This window comes from Plectropomus leopardus, chromosome 12 (assembly GCF_008729295.1).
Source record: "Plectropomus leopardus isolate mb chromosome 12, YSFRI_Pleo_2.0, whole genome shotgun sequence".
Taxonomy (NCBI): domain Eukaryota; kingdom Metazoa; phylum Chordata; class Actinopteri; order Perciformes; family Serranidae; genus Plectropomus; species Plectropomus leopardus.
In genome coordinates, this window is record NC_056474.1 from 580,267 (window position 1) to 603,925 (window position 23,659).

General features: G+C 42.3%; 1 protein-coding gene and 1 pseudogene across 1 annotated transcript; both read left to right on the top strand.

The window, feature by feature from the left end:
* Nucleotides 1–177: 177 nt before the first annotated feature.
* LOC121951158 lies at nt 178–7,987 on the top strand (annotated as a pseudogene).
* A 2,422-nt stretch (nt 7,988–10,409) lies between these two features.
* On the top strand, nt 10,410–23,081 carry LOC121951159 (E3 ubiquitin-protein ligase TRIM63-like). Its single transcript, XM_042497401.1, has 9 exons — nt 10,410–10,487; nt 17,854–18,029; nt 19,833–20,007; nt 20,130–20,225; nt 20,429–20,662; nt 21,327–21,349; nt 21,555–21,679; nt 21,749–21,990; nt 22,923–23,081. Exons 1-9 carry the CDS (start codon nt 10,410–10,412, stop codon nt 23,013–23,015), a joined length of 1,242 nt encoding a protein of 413 aa, XP_042353335.1. The 3' UTR covers nt 23,016–23,081.
* The last annotated feature ends 578 nt before the right edge of the window (nt 23,082–23,659 follow it).

The window sequence follows — 23,659 nt, forward strand, 5'->3', positions numbered from 1 at the left end:
CATCATCATCATCTCATCATCATCATCCATCATCCATCATCCATCATCATCCATCCATCCATCCATCATCCATCTCATCATCCATCATCCATCATCTCTCATCTCATCATCATCATCATCATCATCATCATCCATCCATCATCCATCATCATCATCATCATTCATCATTTCGCCCTGATGGAAAAATCACAGGAACGGCCAACATCAGAGCCCTCCATCAATCTGACCAATCACAGAGAGTGACTGAACGGATCTAGAACAAGCAAGGTACCAATGATGGTCTGAGGGACCAACCTAGATGTACTGACGCTGAAACTCAACCATGTCAAGACAGTGTCTGTCTGACACTGACAGTTAACTGACAGTGTCCATCTCTGTAGATGTCTGTACTGAGCTGTCCTCTCTGAAGTGTCCTCTTCGAACAGTGTCTATCTGTTTACCCTAGAAACCCATTAATGAAAGATGTCCTGGTCAAACTGTCTCTGTTGAAAGTTGTCACCTGCAGTGTCTGTCTGATGCTTCTATCTCTGAACAGTGTCATCTCTCCAGACAAGTTTCTGTCTGACAGTGTCTCCATCTGAACAGTGTGCTGTCTGAGTGACAGTGTCCCGTCATGACGCAGTCTTCTCTGACAGTGTTGTCAAAATGTCTAGCTCCTGATGCATGTCTACCTGTCTGTCCCCATCCAGTGACAGTGTTCTCCAACACAGTGTCCCATGTTGTCCCTTCGTGTCTCTGACCGCAGTCTCTCTGACAGTGTCTGTCCTGACAGTGTCTGTCCCCCCAGTGTCTGTCTGACGCTGTCTCTCTGAAAGTGTCTGTCTGACTGCTGTCTCTCTGACAGTGTCTCTCTGACAGTGTATGGACTGATCTGTCTCTCTGACAGTGTCTCCTCAATGACAGTGTCTGTTCAGACTTGCTGGTCTTGTCTTGACGCTGCCGTAATCCTCATGACAGTTTCTGTCTGACGCTGTCTCTCCACTGACAGTGTTCTCTGACAGTGTGTGTCATGCTGTCTCTCTGGTGTCTCTCTGACAGTCGTTCTCATGATGCTGTCTCTCCACCCCACCCCCACCCAGCTGGGACTCATCGGTGTAGTCGTGTCAGGAGGAGCCTTGTGAGTGTTTGACAGATTGGGGGGATTTGCTGGGTATTTATTTGGCGCTTCTGTTAATGTGAAAATGTGTTTAGAAAGAAGCCCCGCCCATCAGCCACTCCAGGTCCAGACATGAAGTGAAGCTGATGGAGAAGATCCCCGAGAGAGCCAGGCCACCGTCGTTCTCGTGGGTACGTGTCCAACATCTCACCTCATGGTCTTCATCACCAGCATCAGTCTGTAATCCTGAGCTTCAGAGGGTTTGCCCATCACTTCCCTCTGCTGTGTCTCAGGCAGCGTGGGCTTCCTGGAGCAGCCCTCCATGGCGTTTGTGCGGCTGCAGGAGGCGGTCCTGCTGGGAGTCCAGTCTTGGAGGTTCCTGTCCCCGTTAGGTTCCTCTTCCATCCTGCTTTGGGCCCGCCCAACGCCAGCATCGACTACCACCACATTGGACCCATCTCCACAGCTCATGTCCAGACAAGGTGAGTCCCTGCAGCAGTGAACGGTTTCCTGCCACTGTGTACGATACCACCACCAGAGGGCGCCGCTGCCTTGACCCTCATGTGCTGATTAATTCCGCCCTCAGCACTTCCACGAGGCGGCATACCAGGCCGACGACCGCCAGGACCTGCTGTACGGCCATCAACCGCTTTTGTGTGACTGTGTATCGTCCTCCCGCCCTCCGACGTCGTCGACGACGAGCTGCTGGTACACTCGGTCCGCTCGCTTCCAACGAGAAATGCTGCGAAAGCGGGAGGAGCAGCAGAGCGGCAGACTGCCGGAGAAACAGAGCGGCACTCAGCAGGATGAAGGTCGGTTATCACCTGCTGATTTCCTCTAACGTCTTTGGCGTTTTGTTAGAAAGTATGTTTTGGGGTTTTTTAGCCTTCTGGAGGTCAGAGACAGTGAGTGATGACACACGACTGCAGACCAGTGAAATCAGCCAGAGTACACAAACAGCATCTCAAACCAAGCAAGACGCCATCGTGAAGCAAGAATGCACTTTTTCACGTCTTGAATGTCCTCAGATTTTTAGATTTTCAGATTTTTATGAGTTAAAGTTCTCTGAGCTCTTAAACGTCAAACTGCCGAGTAGGAGATTCCAGCTCTCTGTTTGTTTGTTTTTTCATCAACATCCCGAATCACGGTCTCTGAGCCCTCTGTGCTGCTGAGTCAGCATTTTACTTGGATATTCTCACTTCTTACCTGCTTTTGTCACTATAGACACATCTGGAAAATATCCCACATTTATGTTAAAAAAGTACCTGCTTTTGTTGTTACAAGACCAGAAAAAAAACAAAACCAGCTTTTGTGGCTATAAACAGGACTTAGAAACAGCAGTTTCTGTCTTCATAAACGCGGACAGAAATGTCCCAGCCTGTCGTTAAAGAATGTCAGTTTTGGTTGTTACGAGACAAGAAATATTCTAAAAATCTTGGTTTTAAAAAAACACTTTTCGCTTTAAACATGGGCTTTTAATGTTCAGAAAAATACCCGCTTTTGCTGCTGGGAAAGTTGAGCTTTCACTAAATGTTGCTTCAGAAGGAATTTCCCATGATGCCGTTTTCTCACAGCGTGATGTAAAAGCAAGCAGCGGTCAGTCGGGGTCAACAGAACTGTCGACTCAAGGAACAGGACTCAGGGGGTTTTGGCAGAGTTTCAGTTTGAAGCTGTGGTCTTCTGAAGGTAAATCAGGGCGTTCGTCCAGCGTAGAGTGAAAGTTTTCTTTTATATTAATAAAAAACCTCTGATGACACGAGCCGTCCTGATGTTGATGTTTGATGTCGTTTGTTTTGGTTTTTTCATCCCGCAGACCCCCTCGTTCCCTCCAAACCCGGTGACGATCCCCTGAGGCGCACCGGCCGTCTTTTCAGGAGGTCTGATCAAAGACGTGAGTCGACGCTACCCTCAGTACCTCAGTGACATGTCCCTTCGAGACGCTCTTGGCACCCTCAGTGCATGGCCGCCGTCATCTTCATCTACTTCGCCGCGCTGTCGCCCGCCATCACCTTCGGAGGGCTGCTAGGTGAGTCTGAGACGCATGACACTCTGAACCTCCTGACGACTGTGGTTGGTTCTGGTAAGACATTCAATCCTGTCCACCCAAACACCCAGTTTGAAGACGGAGGGTCTGATTGGCCGTGTCGGAGCTGATCGTGGCGACGGCGCTCCCAGGGCGTGGTGTTTCCGATTTCGTGCTGGGCGCTCAGCCTCTGCTGGTGATATCGGCTTTCTGGACCCGCTGCTGGTGTTCGAGGAGGCGTTGCACTGTAAGAAAAGCTCCCGCCTTTTTTTTTCGCTCTGCATTTTCAATCTTTTCCTTTTGGTTTTAGTACTTTTTGGTCTTCCCAAAACCATTTTGTGTACAGCTTTTCTATCTGCAATATATATGGATTTTTTCAATAAAATCAAAATATTATCAAAAGACATAAATAAACAATATATCTGCCTTTTGACAATGAAAAAAAGAGAGAAAGAAAAAGACTGAAGAAAAATTGAAGCGATGACAGAGAATTAGATAGTTAATGATGACTGGGTTCTCGTTGGTCACACTGAAACATATTTTCTTCCCTTTAATTAATTCAGTTTAATTGTTGTAGTTGATCCAGCATCTTCCGAAATCCACCTCCTCTCAAACACTTCTTCTATATTCAGTGAGTCATTTTTTCCATTATTATACTTCATACTGTTTTTGATCATTTACTATTTAATGTACCTTTGGGCAAAAATAGCAAGAATCAATGTTCATTTGAGATTTTTAATATCCCATATTTTTTTTTAACTAAGACCTCTGACAGACGGTTCATGGCAAAACTGTTGTGTTTATTGTCTATTAATGCTTGAAATATGTTAAAATACCAACATTTTATACAATTTATGATGTGGAATTAGTTGTATTACCAAGCACTAATTATTTATTTTCACACATTTACCATCACAGGACTTTGAAAACGTCTCAGAAATGGTGAAAAAAAACATCACACTGATAAAATTCTCACACAAATATTTTATCAGGACAAACATTTAAGATATGGTATTTATAACACAAAATCTTCAGCCTTTTTGCAGTATTTCATTAAAAAATCCCGAGCGCTCATGTCTGCTGTGATTTTTATTTAACTCCATGCAGGATGCAGCTGAAAAGGCGACTGCAGCGACATCTATGTGGACGTTTTTAAAAACGCAACCAGCAAAGCTAAACCGATCGGTAGAGACGACTCGAACAGAACGAGTTCAAACACAGTTTTCATCACAACCGGTGACTCAGACTGAGCTTCTGGGTTTCTAGCGTTATGGGTTTACAAAAATCTTCAAGGAAATGATCCTTTAACGTTTAAAACTGTCGAGCATGTCCTCGAGACGATCAGACGTCCAACACAGCACGGACACGTTTGCTGCTCCCTGTATGCTGCGAGCTGACCTTTGTAACCTGCCGCCTGCCTGCTGTGCTCACCTGTAGTTCTGTAAGGAGAACGGCGTGGAGTACCTGACGGGGCGGGTCACATGGATCGGTTTCTGGCTCGTGCTCATCGTCGTCCCCCCTCACCGTGGCCTTCGAGGGAAGCATCCTGGTTCGCTTCGTCTCCACGTTTTCACTCAGGAGATCTTCTCCTTCCTCATCTCCCTCATTCAATCATCTACGAGACCTTCGCCAAGCTCATCAAGGTGAGGTCAGGGGTCAGAGGTCTCAGATGCCAGGGGTCAGAGGTCAGCGATCAGATGCAGGGGTCAGGGGGTCAGGGGTCAGAGGTCAGGGGTCACATGATTGAAAGAAATTCAAAAAATCGACTCCAGAACTTGGAGCCACTCTGAGTTTCTCTTCTCGTCTCCTCCTACAGATCTTTCAGGAGCAATCCTCTCCGAAAACTGTTACCATGGAAACAACACAGCGACTCCATCCCCGTGCAACTTCACCGCAGCCGCCGGGAAACTCTGGTAAGGTTGTGGGAGAGCCGAACACGAGCGCTGCTGTCGTTCGTTCTCATGATGGGAACTTATTTCATCAGCAAATTCTACCTGCGAAAGTTTTCAAGAACAGCTCGTTCTTCCCCGGCAGGGTCAGTACACCTGAGGACAGACAGGAGGACAGACAGGACAGACAGACAGCTGAGAGACAGACAGCTGAGGACAGACAGGAGACTTTTTCACAGACAGGAGACAGTCACAGAAACAGACAGACAGCAGAGGACAGACAGCTGAGGACAGACAGAGAGAGACAGACAGAAAGGTGACAGAAAGAGACATGAGACAGACAGAACAGAGACAGACAGGAGACAGACAGAGACAGACAGAGAGGACAGACAGGAGGACAGACAGGTGGACAGACGTGGACAGACAGGAGGACAGACAGACAGGTGGACAGACGTGGACAGACAGGTGGAGGATCAGTTGAATACTATTTTTTGTTTCTTTAAGATTCAGAGAAATTTGAGATTTTGGGCTATTTAAAAAAAAAAGTGTCTTTTTTCTTTTAAAAAGACTTGTTGATCTTAAAGATTTTTTCAAGAAAAAAATGGAAATTTTTATTTTCTTTAAAATTTGTTGCATTTTTGTTCTTTTTAAAATTTCTTTGGTGATTAAAAAAATGACCTCTTTCATTTGCCAATTTTTAAAGAAAAAAATATTTTCTTTAAAAAACTTTTGTGACTTTTTATTTTTCTCTTTTGAAAACTTTTGGTGATTTTTAAGGTTTTTCATGACTGTCGTGCTGTCAGCGTTGTCTTTTTTAACGGTTGGTACGGTGAAGCTCTGTGGAGGCGGAGGCGGGTCTTCCTGTCCGCCTGTTTCCCTCAGAGCCAATCACGGATCTGCAATCTGCTGTTTGCGTTTCAGCTCCGCAGGATCATCGATGGAGCGACTTTGGCGTCCCAATCGCGATCCTGATCATGGTGCTGGTGGACTACAGCGTGGAGGACACGTACACTCAGGTCTGCTTCTGACCGTCTCCGAGCCCCGAGTCGACTCGGCGCTCTGCACACAACGCTCACTTTGCTCTCCTCCTATTGGCCAACAGAAACTGAGCGTGCCCAGTGGGTTCTCGGTGTCCCAGCCCCCGGAGAAGCAGCGATTGGCTGATTTCTCCTCTGGGGTCAGACGGCGAGTTTCCTCTCTGGATGATGGCGGCCAGCATTCTTCCCGCATCCTGGTCTTCATCCTCATCTTCATGGAGTCTCAGATCACGGCGTGCGGCTCTAAATTCTTCTTCTTCTGTGGTTGCTGTTGCGGTGCAGTCTGGGTCTGATATTCCCCGCTCTCTGTCTGCAGGCTGATCGTCAGTAAGAAGGAGCGGATGCTGAGTGAAGGGAACTGGTTTTCACGTGGACCTCCTCATCATCGTGGTGGTGGGGTGGAGTCTCTGCGCTGTTTGGGTTACCCGTGGTTATCGGCCGCCACCGTTCGCTCCGTCACCCACACCAAGCGCTCACCGTCATGAGCAAAGCCGTCGCCCCGGGAGACAGAAAGCCCCGCATCCAGGAGGTCAAGGAGCAGAGGGTGACAGGCTTCCTGGTGCAGTTTTAGTGGGTATGACATTCACAGCGGCGAAAACATCCCGAAGCTGTCGGTTTGGAGGGTGACTTAAAAAAAACAAAACAAAAAACACTTTAGGGATTTTAAAAGATTGTGATTGTTTTTCCTTGAAAAAAGACATTTATTTCTGAATTATTGGTGATTTTTTTTTCCTGTGACATTTTAAAAACTTTCATGAGATTTTTTCTTTTTTTTTGTGATTTTTCTGTCTTTTAAAATTTTGCCTTTTTTTTCTTAAAAAGATTTGGTTATTTTAAGATTTTTGTGGATTTTTTTCTCTTAATTAATGCCTTTTTTTTTCTTTAACAGACATTTTTGGTGACTTTTTTCATTAAAAGGTTTTGTTAATTTCAAAAAATTTGGCAATTATTTGTCTGTAAAGCTTTTAGGGGATTTTTTTTCTCTCTAACTGATATTTATGGAAATTAAAAAAAAATTTCTGGCAAGTTGTTTTTTGTATAAAAAACCTTTTTGTGTGTTTTTTTCTTTAATTTCTTTTGTCTTTTATTTTTTACTTTTTGACGTTTTTTTCCTTCAAAATTTTTGTTGATTTTTTTTTTCATTGAAAATTTTTGGTGACTTAAAGAAAACACGTCCTCACCATTCTCCACAGCCACAAACTGTAAAAAACTGAATCATAAACTAATGTGGTCTCCGTGTCTACGTCTGTCTCCATCTTCTGTGTCCGTCTGTCTCCGTCTGTCCTCAGGTCTGTCCATCGTCATCGGGGACGTCCTGCGTCAGATCCCTTGGCGGTGTTGTTTGTGGATCTTCCTCTATCATGGGCTCATTTTTTGATCTCTTTTATGTCCTGCTCACCGAGCTAACTCGGACAGAAAACATGCACTCAAGTACCACCCAGACCAAAACTTTACGTCAAGGATAGCAAGGTCAGCCCCGGGCCCCCTGACCCTATCAGGGGCACCTGACCCTGTCAGGAGCCAGATTTAAGTTTTAGTATCACTGGCGGGACGTGGACCCGAGTCCTTGGACACGAGCGTCTGCTGACTTTCTGCTGACTCATCTCTGACCCCAGTGACTCAGAGACCTGTGCAGACCATTCGACTGAGACTGAGACAGGGGACATGTTTGGACATCACTCGACATGAGGGACACATCAAGTCCAAGTCAGGAACTGTGCAAAAAAAAGTCTTACCTGTCTGTCTCTGTCTCACTGTCTGTCTCATCGTGGCTGTCTCACGCGTCTCTCCTGCAGATCTGTCTGGTGAGGACATTAAGGACTACACCTGTTCACGGACGTCGGACAGTCCTGACCTGCCTGTTCAGACTGCTGTGGGTCGTCATGGCGACTGCAGGCGACGCTGGCGTTTCCCCATTCATGCTGCTGCTGACATCCGGTGAGGATGCTTTTACTGTGCCCCGCCTCTTTTATCAGCCGCCGCGAGTATATTAGAGTGTAAGTCATTAGCAGATCCTCCACCAGATGTCATCGTGACATCATCACAGAGCAGAGAGACTGGTCAAACTTTAAATTAAAAAAAAAACTGTCAAAGTTTTTTATCTAATAGAATACATGAGGCCCACAGATTCTGATGAATCATTAATATTTCAACAGTCAGACGTGGTTACAGATACATGTATTCAGGGTACAGAGTCTGTAAGGTTTTCAAGAGTCTAGAACAAATGAAAACACAGCATTTTTAAATCAACACAAGGCCAAAACAGATTATAAAAATGAATAACTGAATAAAATTTCCTGAAAAGGGCATTTTAAAATACGCGATTTTAGTAAAGATAAATGCAAATATTTTGGAAGAAATTTTTATTTTTTGTTCACTTTTTTCCAAAAAGGCCAACATTTACTGTCTTTATTAGAAAAAAAAAAAACATCTTTATTTTGGATCAAAAAATTACATAATAAAAAATCTGCAATAAAACTTTTTATTACCAAATAAGGAATCAATTTCTGAAAAAACATAGAGAAATCACCAAAAAAATGTTTTTTTCCAATTGCCTCAAAGCGAAATTGGCTTTCAAGAAAACAAAATCAGCAAAAAACATGTAAAGAAAATGAAAAACAGATCGCGCCAAACTTTTGACCCCTGAAAAAAAGGCAAAGGAAATACAGTTACATTTTTAAAGCGAATAAAAATAGGCTGTCTGAAAAATGTAGAAGGCCTGTGAGTGCGGCGGCCCTGAAATTTACCTATCACCAAAGGGCCGCTCTTCAAAAAATTGAAAGCCAAAAATTTTTGAAAAACAGCTCCTTTAAAACAGCTCGCTGAGGCCAAAAGATGTTTATTAAAAAAGGCGCTGAAATGGCTGAAGGACATATTAAGGACAAAATTTCCAAAAATTGTGAAAGAAAAAAATTTCCAACATGTTTCAAATAGAAGGCACAGATTTTTTTTTTTTCAGGGCTAGGAAAAATTTTAATGAGCAAATTACCGAAAATTTGTTTCAAAGGAATGAACGATGAAGAAGGCAGTGTTCCAGCTTAACAAAATGTGACTGTAGACCTGTGACCTTTGACAAAAAGTTACAGAAAATTACCTGAATGATGCAGTCCAGCAAAAAAAGGAGGAAGGAGGGGCAGGACAAGAGTGATACTCACATTTGCAGATGCCCGTGTTCTAATCAGCAGCGTAAATGATTGGTGGATCCTCCTTTCATTAGCATATATGTGACAACATGTGTTCCTGTAGCAGCGCCGGGCGGTTTCGGGCTAATCACACAGCTTCCTCTGATGTCATAGTCTCAGCTGACAGCCGTCCGAAAAGCTCGTTAGTTTCGTCAATAGTGTTTCTTAAGATCAAAAACATTCAGAAAAAAAGGAAAAGAAATTAAGAAAACACTTTGCGCTCATTGGCAAAAAATCAAACACAAATTTTTCAAGTTCATTTAACAGTCTTTCATTACACAGGTTTCTCCATACAGCACTGATGCTCAATTCACGAAGAATGACAAATATTTCTGTTGACAGAGGCCCCCATGTTGGCCCCCAAACAAGTTTCTAATGTTCAATAAAAGATAAAGTGATTTACCCTGTGAATTTTCCTTTTAGTGTTCAGAGGAGAATTCAAATTGCATGTTAATTGCAGATAACATCCCCGAGGTGGGCAGGACACAGCAGAGTTCACACTAAATGTCAGTTTAAAGTCCAAGAATGGATGTCCAGAAGAATGCTGAGTAATGTCATACAAAACTGAAAAGTCCAAAATGTTTTTTTTTCTTTTCATGAACAATAACGGTGACCTCACACGTTCAGTCACTGATGTGCACTCTGTGGAGCTCCCGGTAAAATCAGCTCGCCTTTCAGTGATAAACCCGCGACTCTTTTTTTTTGGTAAACAGGTTACAGAAACTTTAATTTTGTTTAGAATTTTTTTGAAAAATGTCTTTTTTTTATTCCTTTCACATGTCAGGCAAAGTTTAAGATTTTTCAAAAATGTTCAGCATTTTCTTTTAGCTTCTTTTGTGTGTTCTTAAAAAAAAATTTGATGTTTGTGTTTAAAAAAGTTTTGGCCTGCCTTGCAAACCTGCATTAAGGCTTGTTTTTTTAAATTATTCCATCTGTGAAACTTTTATTGAGATAATTTGTTCAGAAGCTTGAAGTCTGCAACACCTGAAGCGAAGTTTGGCTTTAATAACACCAGTTTCTGAATTTTGCTAACATGGGGGCTTCGGCTAGTATTATCTCAGTTTATACTGCGAAATACTACCAGCAGTTACTGCATTCTCTACACGTTACAGGCGCTATCTCTACTGCCCCCCCGTCCATCACTCTCCTGGTTGCCGAGCTAGAGACACCCTCCCGTCAACAATGGCTCCATCGGAGCGTCTCAGTGCCTTTGAGCAGGCGTGGCGGCTCGAGGTCACAGAGCTCTCCTCAAATGTTAAAGTTTGATGGAATTATGAGATTATCCGATGTAATCAGGTGTGACCAGTGTCTGAAGTTTATGTAAGAGGCTGACGGAGTGTGAGCTCAGGTGAGGAGTGAGGAGGAGGAGGTGGACGGATTAAGAAGGACGCTATGTTTTCCAGCAAAAAGGCCCCCAGACTACAGATCTCACTCAGATTTCAGCTTCCTTTAAAAAATGTTTTTCCTCTAGACCTGAGTGATGTCATCATTGTGTGTACAAACTCGTCCACGGTATCAACAGACACTACTCACTGTTGAGCCCCTAAAATCACATTGAGAAGGTGATGTCAAACTGTCCTAAACGGTCGGCTGATGACATCCCCCCCCCAATGAAAAAACCAGAAATTTTGAGAGTGATTAACATTCATCTGAGGGAAACGTCAGATCCTGTAAATTTCCTGACAGGACAACTTTATTTTCAGGAAAATCACCTGAATCGCAGACGCAGAGTCCTGACGCTGATTTAACCCTCACAAGAGACTTTTTAAAATTTGTTCTAGGATTTTAGGAATAAAATTTTAATGATTTCAGATCTGAAACATATGACTTTGATTTTTAGTTCATTTCTAGGAGTTTCAGTCTGTTGATTTCTAGGTCATTTTAGTAGACATAAAACCAGAAAAATATACATATAAGCTACAGTTTTGGTTCAGAGGGATCAAAAATGGAAACATTTAATTTAAAAATCAGTTAAACTTAAAATTACACAGGCATGTATGTTTTCAGTTCAGGAATATGTAAAGTACACGGTTTTAACTGTATTTGATTCTGTCAGCTCAAAAATCGGGCTCTGTAACTTTCTCTCATTGAAATCGATATGTATGACAATATGAAATGCCATTAGGTTTTTTTTTTGGGGTTTTATTGTTTGGCCAGATTCATTCCTTTTTTTCTCCACTCTTTCATAAAAACATGAAACTGTTTAAACAGACGTCTGTTATTTTTTTAAATTAAGATAATAAAATGTCATTGTAGGAACCATTAAAGCAAATGATTTTCTTGTGTCTGCCGCTCTTTCAGGCAATATCTAATAACGTGAACAAGTCTTTGATCTGACCTTTCTCCTTTACTCATTTTTGTTTCCGTGAAAACCCGCATGGGAATTCTTGCTGAACGCTCATTAGTTGTTTTTTCCATGTGATTTTGGAAGAAATCAAACTAACAGGTTAGGCTGCCTGGAGGCAAAGTAGTTTGACAGCGGCAGACGAACTCTGAAGTTCCTTATATCTCGGAGCAAAACGTCTCTGTTCCAGCTTGTCACTGGGAATAGGTGCCAGGGTGACAAGGGGCTCTGTCCCATTAAATGGCCACATCAAGTGACCTAAGTCCGTTTGCAGACTTGAGATTAATCCTCAACTCACCTGAGATAAAAAGCTGATCGGACGCTGCATCACAAGCGGGCACGTGTCAAAGCAGAAGTTAAGGACACGCAAAAGGCAAAATCAGAGTCAGTGTCCTTCAACTGTGTGTGTGTGTGTGTGTGTGTGTGTTGCTCCTGTGAAATGGCCATGACAAAAACCCAAATGTGTGTCTCCCTTGACGGACCAGTTTTAGTGTCCCAGCATCAAAAATGCAGTCTGCCTTGGCCGTGCTGTGAAATGTCCAAAATCAGAGAAATTCATGACCTAAAATAGTGAATGTCTCAGTAGAAATTCACTGGCGACAGCAGAAAATTACCCCATGAGAGACAAACGTCCTACTTTAGACATCTTCATATTATTGTGGTTAAGCGGCAATAAAAGGAAAAGAAAAAGAAAGTTTGTGTAAAAACGAACAGACCATTCGTGTGCAACATTGACAGATAAGAAGGAACGATTTTGTCAGCAAAATAAACTGAGAAAATTTTGAAGGGGTTTTTCTGTCGCTTGAAGCGGTTTAAACTGATGTCAGTCAGTCTCCGTGTGTGTTCTAATTGAAAATTGATAAATCGAAACATCTCGTGTGCATTAAATAAAGATAAACTCTTCTGTTGAACCTGTTTAGTCTGCCCTCAAATTTCCTGACGAAAGTCTTTCACAACTGTGAATTTTTTGAAACATCACAGACGATTTCTATTTGGCAACTACAAAATCAGCAGTGAGTTGCAAATGAGAAATTTTTCGGCAGATTTCAAATCAAACTGTCCATTAATTTACTGATGCATTGACGACATGTTCGAATTTTTTCGTATTTCCAATCAGTGGTACTAAAAACTTGTTTACTTTAAATGTTATTCGATGTATGATGCTTTTTGTTGATCATGATCCTTGTTGTTGATGCTTGTTTTATGTTTTTAAATTGTTAATAACAAATTTTACAAAACTGTTGTTTGATAAAAGCAAGTTTTCAGGTGACCGTTATTTGAATGTCCATCTGTCCTGTTTTAAATAAAATGTTGAAAATAATACTGAAACTTCTGTTGTAGAAAAATTGATGTAAACATGTTGTTGACTACATGTTAAAAAAAGTTGATAAGTTGGCTGAACTGTTGCTCGAGTGTTGTCCAGGATTAAAAAAAGCGAAAATGATGTCAAAATTCTGATAATGTTGTGTTGCTGTTGGTTGTGTAAAGGAATGTTGTTGTTAAATGTTGTTTTCACATGTCCACTGTGAATGCCATTTTGCTCTTTGTGGAGTGTCGTTCTGCATTGATTCTTTTTTTTGCTTTGGAATGTATGCTACGTTGTTGTTGTTGTTGTTTGTTTGTTGTTGACCTATTTGTGTTTTTGTTGTGTTGCACCGTTGAATACTTGTTGTTGATGTTTATGTTCGCTTCTGCAAATGTTTTAAAATGTGAGAATTGTTCACAGTTGATGTTGCATGGACAGGAGAAAAAGTTCGTGTTTGTGTGTTGTTGTGCCCAGGTGTCATGATAGATGTGTGTGTTCCTGTGTGTGCTGTTTGAAATGTGAAAGTAAAATGTTATGTGTGCTATGTTGATCAAACTGTCTGGAAAAACATGTGGCCACTGTGTGATGTTTCTGATCTACGCATTGTGAAATGCATTTTAAAGTTTGAAAAACAAAAAGATGTTAAACATCAGCAACTGTTTAAACAAACTGTAGTGTCAACCTTTTTGCTTCAGCATTGTTTTATCTACAGGTCAGCAGTCAGCCCAAATGTCCACCCTAGTTTTTTCACTCCTGTTAACACTTAAAGGAAGACAGAGGAGTCAAAGAAACCAGTGAATAATCAACAAATGTCCAACAAGTCCTGTCGGATTGCATCATCAACCTGAGAATTAATGAAGTGCTGTGATGGTATGTGTGTCAAAAGTCTCTGTGCTATGTAAAGTGGATGGGTGTGGTTGTGTGCCGTTTTTTTTGTGTGACAAGCTTGTGTCTGTCACAAGTGTTTCTGATGTCCTGTGTGAGTATGTATAAGCTGTAAGTTTGTGTGAAAATGTGTCCCTGTTTAACTGTGTTTGCTGTGGTTTGCAAGGTCAAACCATGACTCATTTGTTGTCCCGGCAATGTCTGTTAGAGTGTGTTGTGTGTTTTTTTGTGTTTGTGTGTGGTGTTGTGTTGTCAAAAACAGTCTTGCAGTTAGTCAGTTTGAGGAAATTCATTTATCTGATTTTAAAGATTAATCAGCTCATGTGATTGAATTGTTTAATTAAATGAGTGCTGCACAGTTACACCGTGATGAGCAAGCATCTGAATCACTTTTAGGACAGCCAGTTTGAAAAATGAGCTCCCTCCTTTTAAACAGTTTGTGTTTTGTGGTTAAGTTGGCCTTCAAAACACAACAGTCAAAGTGTCAACATTTTTTTTAAAGTAGGATTTCCGTCTAAACAAAAAAAATAAAGACTTCAATGAAAAATCATTTAAATTTGAAAAGAAATTTGTTTGACACTCAAAAATTGATTTCACTGTGAAAAATGAGTTCAAATTGCAGAGACTCTAATTGCTGTCTGCAGAAATTACATCATTTTATGATACAGTTCAAACTCACTAAAAACATGTTTGCAAACTTTTAAAAGGTTTGTGAAGCAATAAATCAACAGGCTTTTGTTAACTCTGCACGTGTATACCTTGTTACATTTTTTTAAATTCCATGTTGCACTTTTGCTGAAATGACAATTTAACGCTTTATCCACAGTTTAAACTTCCGGGGCCAGTTGAGCAAAAAACAACGAACCTTATGTGTGGCTGTTGTTGACGAGCTCTTCAGATGGATAAAATATAGTTTTCATTGCGTTTTTGTGAAGAAAACAGAACCAATGATAAACCCAGCAATATTTTTCTCCACAGAGCTTAAACTGCAGTAATAAACTGTCTTTTTTGCTCTAACAGCACAGAAAATCGTCCTGGGAAGGCAGTGAGTGTGCTTACGCCTGTCTGAATACAACAGTATTTCATGCTTTAGTGATCCAATGTTCAGCTGCACGCCCATTCGGATGCATTATGCATGAGAATGTTGTAGCCTTTTCAAAACTGCACTTACTCCTCTGAGAAAACAGTAATTTCAGCTCAGTAAACAATGGATGGTCTGCTGCCTTCCGTCAGTCGGGCCGAAACCTCCAACACGAAACAATGCACAGATCGACTTCACCAGCAAAACGCCCGTTTTTTAAATTTATTTCTATGTTTAATTAACAACTGGCGGTTTTATTATTTGCGCGCACATAAAGTTTTGACATCCACACATGCAACTACAGTTTGCTATCAACATCGTCCATTAAACGCAACTTTTGACTTTTTATCACTGAACTAATTTTGTTTTTCCTTACAACACATTTTGTGAGGACGCCCGACAGGCTGCAGTACATTAACACACACACTGAGTGCATTTGTTATGAGCTCCGTCGGCGTGATGTCCGGCCGTCTGTCCTTGGAAAAAAACATCTCAGCCTTACACACACTCGGCAACACACACACTCGTCAGAACACACACATCCACACTGGTTTACTGAAAGGTGACAGGCTTCACAATCATGTAGTTGTAAAAGTTTAAACACAGAGACCACCATCTCACCCACTTATCATTAGGGACATTTTTTTGGTGAATAATAATAATCCTAATGGTCCATGCCAGCTCTGTGCGTGGCCACACACTGGTCACACATCACACATTCCAACAGGACCACAGTCAAAACACACGCTCTCTATATTTTAGCTGGACTCACAGGTAGTATCACATTGGTGTTACACAATAGAAACTTTCTCCACGATCATGAGAACCCAGCAGCACAAATAGTTCAAAGCAGCAGACTGAGGCACTCCTCAGTTGCTTTTAGAGGCCACACACCAACGTTTTTTGTGTTTTTGCTGTTACTTTGCAGAGACTCAGCGTACAGAAAATGTACACACAACAAAATGTATAAACTGAAATACTTTCTTACCCTTTAAGACAAATTTTTTCACATTTTTCGTCTTTTTTTCATTTTTGAGCATTAGATTGTGTATTTGAGTGTAATCAGTGAATTTGCAGCTCAGCTCCTACAATAAGTCTAAAATACACTGTGGAAACTAAATAGTTACATTCAGACTGTTCAGGTCCAAAAATGCTCCATTGAAACCCATTCAAACTGACATTTTTGATCCCACAGCCATCAGAGCAGAAAAACAGGACTTGTATTATTTCTGGGTGTCATTCTGGGCTTTTGACTCTGAATTTGTCATTTTGACTATTTTCCACCTGATGAGGTCATTTTGACCATATTTGGCATATGGAGGAAATACATGCTATTTCCACTAGGTGACCTGTCACAGTCAATGTAGCTGCTGATCACTGACATATCCCAGACTGTCAGCAGCTACACTCACACACTGACATATCCCAGACTGTCAGCAGCTACACTCACACACTGACATATCCCAGACTGTCAGCAGCTACACTGTCAGCAGCTACACACTGACATATCCCAGACTGTCAGCAGCTACACTCACACACTGACTATCCCAGACTGTCAGCAGCTACAAAACACTGAATATCCCAGACTGTCAGCAGCCATAAAACACTTTTTTAATCTTTAATTGAATGTCAGCTGCTTTGAAAAAAACTCTGTTTGCTGTCACATTAAAAAAAAATTCACATAATTAAACATGTTATTTGTACCATTTTACACTTGCACTGACATGTTTTGTGTTCAGCAGCAACTTTCTCTGAAAAGGTTAAAAACTAAATAGCTATTGACCATATCAAGTCTTGTTTTGTCAAGTTTTGTCTTTTTTTCTGAAAAACGTCATGAATTTTATGTTAAAAGTCTCTTTGACAGAACTCTTATCAATGTGTGTCAAAAGTCAAATTTCACTGTCATGTCTCTGTCAGTGTCTGATTTTATGTAACTAAATTCAGCCTCTGTTTGAAGTCTTCCTTGCCAAACTGTTATCGTCATGTGTGCTCTAATCTGACTAATGTGTGTCCTCTTTGTCAAAATGTGTTCTAAATCATGTGTTTGTGTGTGTGTGTTTCTTACCTGTTCTTGTCTGTTTGTCTGTGTTTCTCTGTTCTCTCAGTTTATGTCAAAATCTATCACAAAAGTCTGCAGAGCAAAAAATTTGAGTTGTCTGTCAAAAAACTTCTGTAAAAAAATACAGCTTGAAACAAAGTCAGGACTGATATGAAAACACAGACAGACTTGGTGAACTGTCTGTCACAATTTAACAGTTTATGAATCTTCTGGGAGTCACATTCTTTTAGAAGGTTGAAATCAGTGAAAAGACAAACTGACAGTTTGTTGTGTGACTGTGTTTGTGTATCGTGCAAAGAAATCACTCCATTATTCTGGACAAATCACACTGACAACACACTCAGATCTTAACAGCAATGAGAGCAACACAGATTTGATTCTATGTGTCAGGGGAACATGCACCAAAAATTTTAATGAAAACAACAGCTGAAACACACAAATAAGCAACTTTTTTTTTTGTCACTTCACACACACACACACATCATTCACACACACACACTCACACACACACACCACACACAATCACACATTTGGATTTTGTCCTGCCTGATTCCACACGTCACACACACACTGGACTACACACTCTCACACACACACACACACACACACAGGGGGCGGGGCATCACACAGGTGCAGGCAGGGGTGAATAACACTGACAGGAAATGATTCCTAAACCTCCAGAATGTGAATCATTTTATTGCTTCTTACTGAACCTTCGGTACTTTTGTACTCTTTATAATCTAATAGATTATATAATCTATAATCTGTTCTAGATTATATAATTTAGAACAGATTATAGATTATATAATCTATTAGATTATAAAGAGTACAAAAGTACCGAAGGTTCAGTAAGAAGCAATAAAATGATTCACATTCTGGAGGTTTAGGAATCATTTCCTGTCAGTGTTATTCACCCCTGCCTGCACCTGTGTGATGCCCCGCCCCCTGCAGGCGTCCAACCCGTACCTGTCGACGAGGAGTGGCTCCACCGTAACGTCCGGCGGTCGTTTCCGCTGCCCGTCGTGCCGTCATGAAGTGGTTCTGGATCGACACGGCGTGTACGGGCTGCAGAGGAACCTGCTGGTGGAGAACATCATCGACATGTACAAGCAGCAGGGCAGCAGCAGGTAACACACACCTGTACACCTGCACACACACATACACAACTGCACACACACACACACACACTGTTACAGCCGGATCGCAGAACCGGGACTTGGGCGTGAGTATCAGGGGTGAATGCAGGCGATGACCTCGGGAGGTGCGTGTTGCAGAGTGCAGAGGAAACAAAAGGAGAGGCGGTGTCGGGCGGCGTGGTCCCCCTGACCTCAGGACTCCCCTCCGTCCCAGCAGCTGGATCCTAGAGGCCATTTAAGAGTCCAGAGGCGGCCCAGGAAACCACACAGAGCTGAGAGGAAGATCACGCACAAAAACAAGCAGAAGAACATGTCACTAACGAGGCGCACGGGAAGGGAATGTGTCCACCACCGCATTGTCCCGCCCCTTGATGTGACGGATGTCCGGGCTGCAGGACTGCAGGACTGCAGATGCAGAGCCCAGAAAACCAGCCTCTGGTTGGGACGAGCTGAGGACGGTCAGGGGACTGCGATCCGTGAAGACCACCGCAGGAGCTGAACCAACGTAAAGACTGAAGCTCTGCAGAGCCAGGATCAACGCCAACGCCTCTGTCTCCATGACCGAGTCGCTCAGCTGATGCTTGTCGAACCTCTGGTCTCCTTTATTTGCACAGGTGTTGAAACACCTGCGCGTAGCTCACAATCAGGTGTCCTCAGACTGCGCACGGATCCGAGGTGCTCTGGAGCGACTTCACCTCACGGACTAAACTTTAGTCCCAGTGACCTTGCGTTTGGTCATACGGCGCGGGGTCCCCTGGCGCTTTTGCAGAACACCTGGGCAGAGGCCCCGCCCCCCCAGAGCCTCCTTGATTAGATGAGATTAGATGAAGACGCTGTGTGATCGTTGGGTTTTACCGGTGACACAGTAAACACTTTCAGAGCGTTCATCACAAAAACAGACGTTTATCTTTGTTTAATATTTCTGCAGGACACTTATGTCTTTACAATCCTGTCAGCTCTGAGGACGTCAGGCTGTGAGGACGCATTCAGCGTCGCAGCTCAGCGCAGGACGAGCTCACGGAGCGCATCACAGGAAACACACATCAAAACAGTCAAAACAAACAAATAATAACACAAAACACACGTTTACAAACACGAGACACACGAGACAAGATGAGACAGATGTCCACTTGTTGAGTAACACCCTGGTGAACGATGTGTCCTCACAGTTTCTGAGAGCTTAGATGGTTTTAAACATCCGTGTGTTGAAACTGTTGAGCTCCTGTTTCTGCTGAGTCACATGTTCAACAGCAACAACAACAACAACAACAACATGATTTTCAAACTTCCAACAGCGGTCTCAGTGCTGAAGGTGACAGCAGTCTGTGAGCAGGGACACTCAGACACACTCTATTTTTAAATGTGGGTCAGTGAGACAGCAGCTGGACTATTTCTGTCCTCTGCTTTCTGAGGACGGACAGAGGACGAGCTGATAAACACGTCCAGGACAACCAGTCTGAAACTCTTCAGCTTCCTGTTTGTCACGGAGCTAAAAACACGTTCAAAATCAAATAATCACATCAATAAATAAAAGACCCGAGAACAGGCGTCATATGGTCATGAAAAACCTGTAAAATTTGTAAATAGCTATTTCTAAAGGCCTGGAAAAGTTTTGGAAGAGTCCTGGAGATCTGCTTTACAAACCTGTAAAAGAACACATAATGTGTTCAAGGACCATTGTAAATCTAAAAATCCAACCATATCTCTGTTTTAACACTTTCTGGCTCTGTGTGTGTGTGTGTGTGTGTGTGTGTGTGTGTGTGTGTGTGTGTGTGCATGTGTGTGTGTGTGCAGTCAGCCGGTCCAGGAGGTGAAGGTGGAGCAGCCGATGTGTGAGACACATGAAGAAGAGAAGATTAACATCTACTGTGTGACCTGCGGCGTGCCCTCGTGCTCGCTCTGTAAGGTGTTCGGCGTGCACAAAGACTGCGAGGTCGCTCCGCTGGACAGCGTCTTCCAGAGACAGAAGGTGATGACATCACAGTGACATCATCACACCACGGACACAGTGAGCTCACGATACTCAGAACCAATCAGCTGCTCTGAAACATCTCCTGTGCGTGTGCGTGTGTGCGTGCGTGTGTGTTGCAGGCCGAGCTGACTGACTGTATCTCCATGCTGGTCGGGAACAACGAGAGGACTCAGGCCATCATCAGTCAGCTGGAGGAAACCTGCAGAGCTGTCGACGTGAGTCCGCCCACCTGCTGAGTCACCACCGACTTTACTGACTCAGCAGAATTTACACTCACCCCGTAATGTCCCCAAATCCTAGAAAAGTCAAACTCAGCTGAACATATGCTGACTCAGCTGAATTTAACGCTGAACCTAACGCTGACTCAGCTGAACTGAACAATGACTCGGCAGACGTGGTGGTACCTGTGTGTTCTCAGGAGAACGGCCGCAGGCAGAAGTCGAAGGTGTGCGAGTCGTTCGATCGCCTGTTCGCTCTGATGGAGGAGAGGAAAGGCGAGATGACTTTGAGGATCAACTCGGAGCAAGAGGAGAAACTTGACTACATCAGAGGCCTGAGGGGGAAGTACAGCGAGCACCTGGAGAACGCCGCCAAGCTGCTGGAGACCGCCATCCAGACCATGGACGAGTCCGAGATGGCCGTGTTCCTGCAGGTGAACCTTAACGCACCGACACTGACAGGAAGTCATCAGGTTAACTCTCAGCCACATGTAGGGCACTGATACTCAACGTACGGTTCGCGGGCCAAATCTGGCCCCCCGACGGGGCCCCAATGGCCCCCCAACCTTTTTCTATTTGACAATAGAAATAAGTGATGGACACTGTGAATGGTTTTTGTCCTTCTGGTGTCCAGAAGGTGCCTCCCTAAAAACGTCTTAAAATCCTAAAATCTAAAAAAATGTCCTAAAAAATCCAAAAAATGTCCTAAAAAAATCCAAGAAATGTCCTTAAATCCTGGAAAAAACGTGCCAGTGGAGGATGCCCCAACAGATGTCCTAGCTAAGACCCTAATGTCCTAAAATCCTACAAAAGTCCTGAAAATTCTCCAAACATCCTAAAATCTCAGAGACGTCCTAAAATCCTAAAAATGTTCCAACATCCTAGAAATATCCTAAAATCCCACAAACCTGTCTGTGGCTGCTGCTGAGTGTCACTGCTGTGGGGAAATCCTTTTTTTGTTGCTGAAGTAAAATCAAGAGTATTTGTACACTGTGGTATTTGTACATTTACAACATTTCCTCTTGTTTGTAATAAAAACATTTTAAATGTTTAACATTATGAATGTAAATAATATTAATTTGAATTTGTCTCCCACAGACGACCAAACCGCTGCTACAGAAGTGAGTCTGATACACCCTGTCACTCTGATTCACAACAACAACAACAAAATCAACAACAACAACAACAAATCAACAACAACAACAACAAAATCAACAACAACATCAACAACATCAACATCAACAACAACAACATCAACAACAATAACGATAAGAATAACAACAATGATAATAGTTTGAGGTGTTGTTAACGATGTTTTGGTGTCAGGATCGTGGAGGGCACCGACACGTCTCACATTGATAAAGTCCAAAATGGCTATGAGAAAATGGATCACTTCAGCGCAAACTTTGAACACCAGCGGCGAGCGCTCATGACCGTCGACTTCATCAAACGTAAGAAACCAATCTCTGCCGAGCTCAGCAGCTCAGTGCCGTCACATTAACCCTCTGCTGCCTCCTTAGTGGACGAAGACGATGATGACGACGACGAAGACGAAGCAGCAGAGGTCAGAGGGACGACCCCGGCCAATCAGCAGCCTCCTCCGTCTCCCGCGCCACCTGCAGGTGTTCAGCTCTCAGCCCCGCCCCCTCAGAGACCAGCAGAGACCACGCCCACCATGACATCACCGACAAAAAGCCCCACCCCCTCCTCAACACAGGCCACGCCTCCTTCGCCCCTCCCCACAGCAGGCCCCGCCCCTCAGGTATGACATCACAGGAACATGAGTCAGTTCCTATTTATTTAAACTTCATAATCTAACTGAATCAAATTTAATCTTTAAAATATTATTAAACTTATTTTGATTAAATAACAGTTACATTGATGGAATACATACACATACATACATACATACATATATACACATACACACATACATACATACATACATACATATACATACATACATACATACATACATACATATACACACATATATTACACATACATACACATACATACATATATACACATACACACATACATACATATATACATATATACACATACACACATACATACATATATACATATATACACATACACACATACATACATACATACATACATACATACATACATATACACATATACACACACATACATATACTTATATACACATACACATACATATATATTACATAACATACATACACATATACACACACATACATACATATATACACATACATACATACATATACACACATACACACATACATACATATATACATACATACATATATATATATACACACATACATACATATATACACATACACACATACATACATATATACACATACACACATACATATATACATACATATATACACATACATACATATATACACATACACACATACATACATATATACACATACACACATACATATATAAAACACACTCATGCATACATGAGTTTTTTTTGGCTTTTTTTGTAAAACGTTTTAGTGATTTTGTTTTCTTTTTTTCCTTAAAAAATTGGTTCTTTTTAAAGAGCTGGCATTTTTTTTTTTTTTTAATTGGATTGTTAGACTTGTATAAATATTACACACACACACACACAACACACACACACACACACACACACACACACACATATATATACAAAGTCCATGTTTTCTTCTTGTTCAGCAGCTGCAGGTTCAGTCTGATCAGCAGAGCGAGTCTGCGGACAAAGATGGACCCAAACACGTCTTCTCCTTCAGCTGGCTCAACCAGAAGTGACCCCAGTGAAACCAGTGAAACCAGTGAAACCAGTGACCCCAGTGAAACCAGTGAAACCAGTGACCCCAGTGACCCCAGTGAAACCAGTGAAACCAGTGACCCCAGTGAAACCAGTGACCCCAGTGAAACCAGTGAAACCAGTGACCCCAGTGACCCCAGTGAAACCAGTGAAACCAGTGAAACCAGTGACCGCCGTCCTGGAGCTGATCAGTCGTCTGCTCTGCCAAACGTCACTGTTTGATTTGTTTTTGTGTCTTTGTGAGGACATTATTTTGAGGAGACGTCTGCACGTTAAATATCTGAAAACACAAACTCACTTTGTTCAAAATGTCAAATAAATGATTCTGTTTTTCTTTTATTCTTTTCAGTTTTTATTTTGAGCTGTGATTTCTGTTCGTCCCGCTCAGATCTGACATCTCTCACACACAACTTTATTTTTTTTTGGATTTTTAGATTTTTGTTGGGTTCACTTCTCACCAGCAGTAACTGAGTACTCCAGTACAAAGTTTGAGGTACTTTTACTTCCCGTGATACTCGTGCGGTAGGACATCTGAAATAAAACGAGCTGTCTTTGTTAAAGACGTCACAAAGTTTTTTACTCTGAAACGTCCTTTAACCTTTTGAGACCAGCAGCAACCTAATTT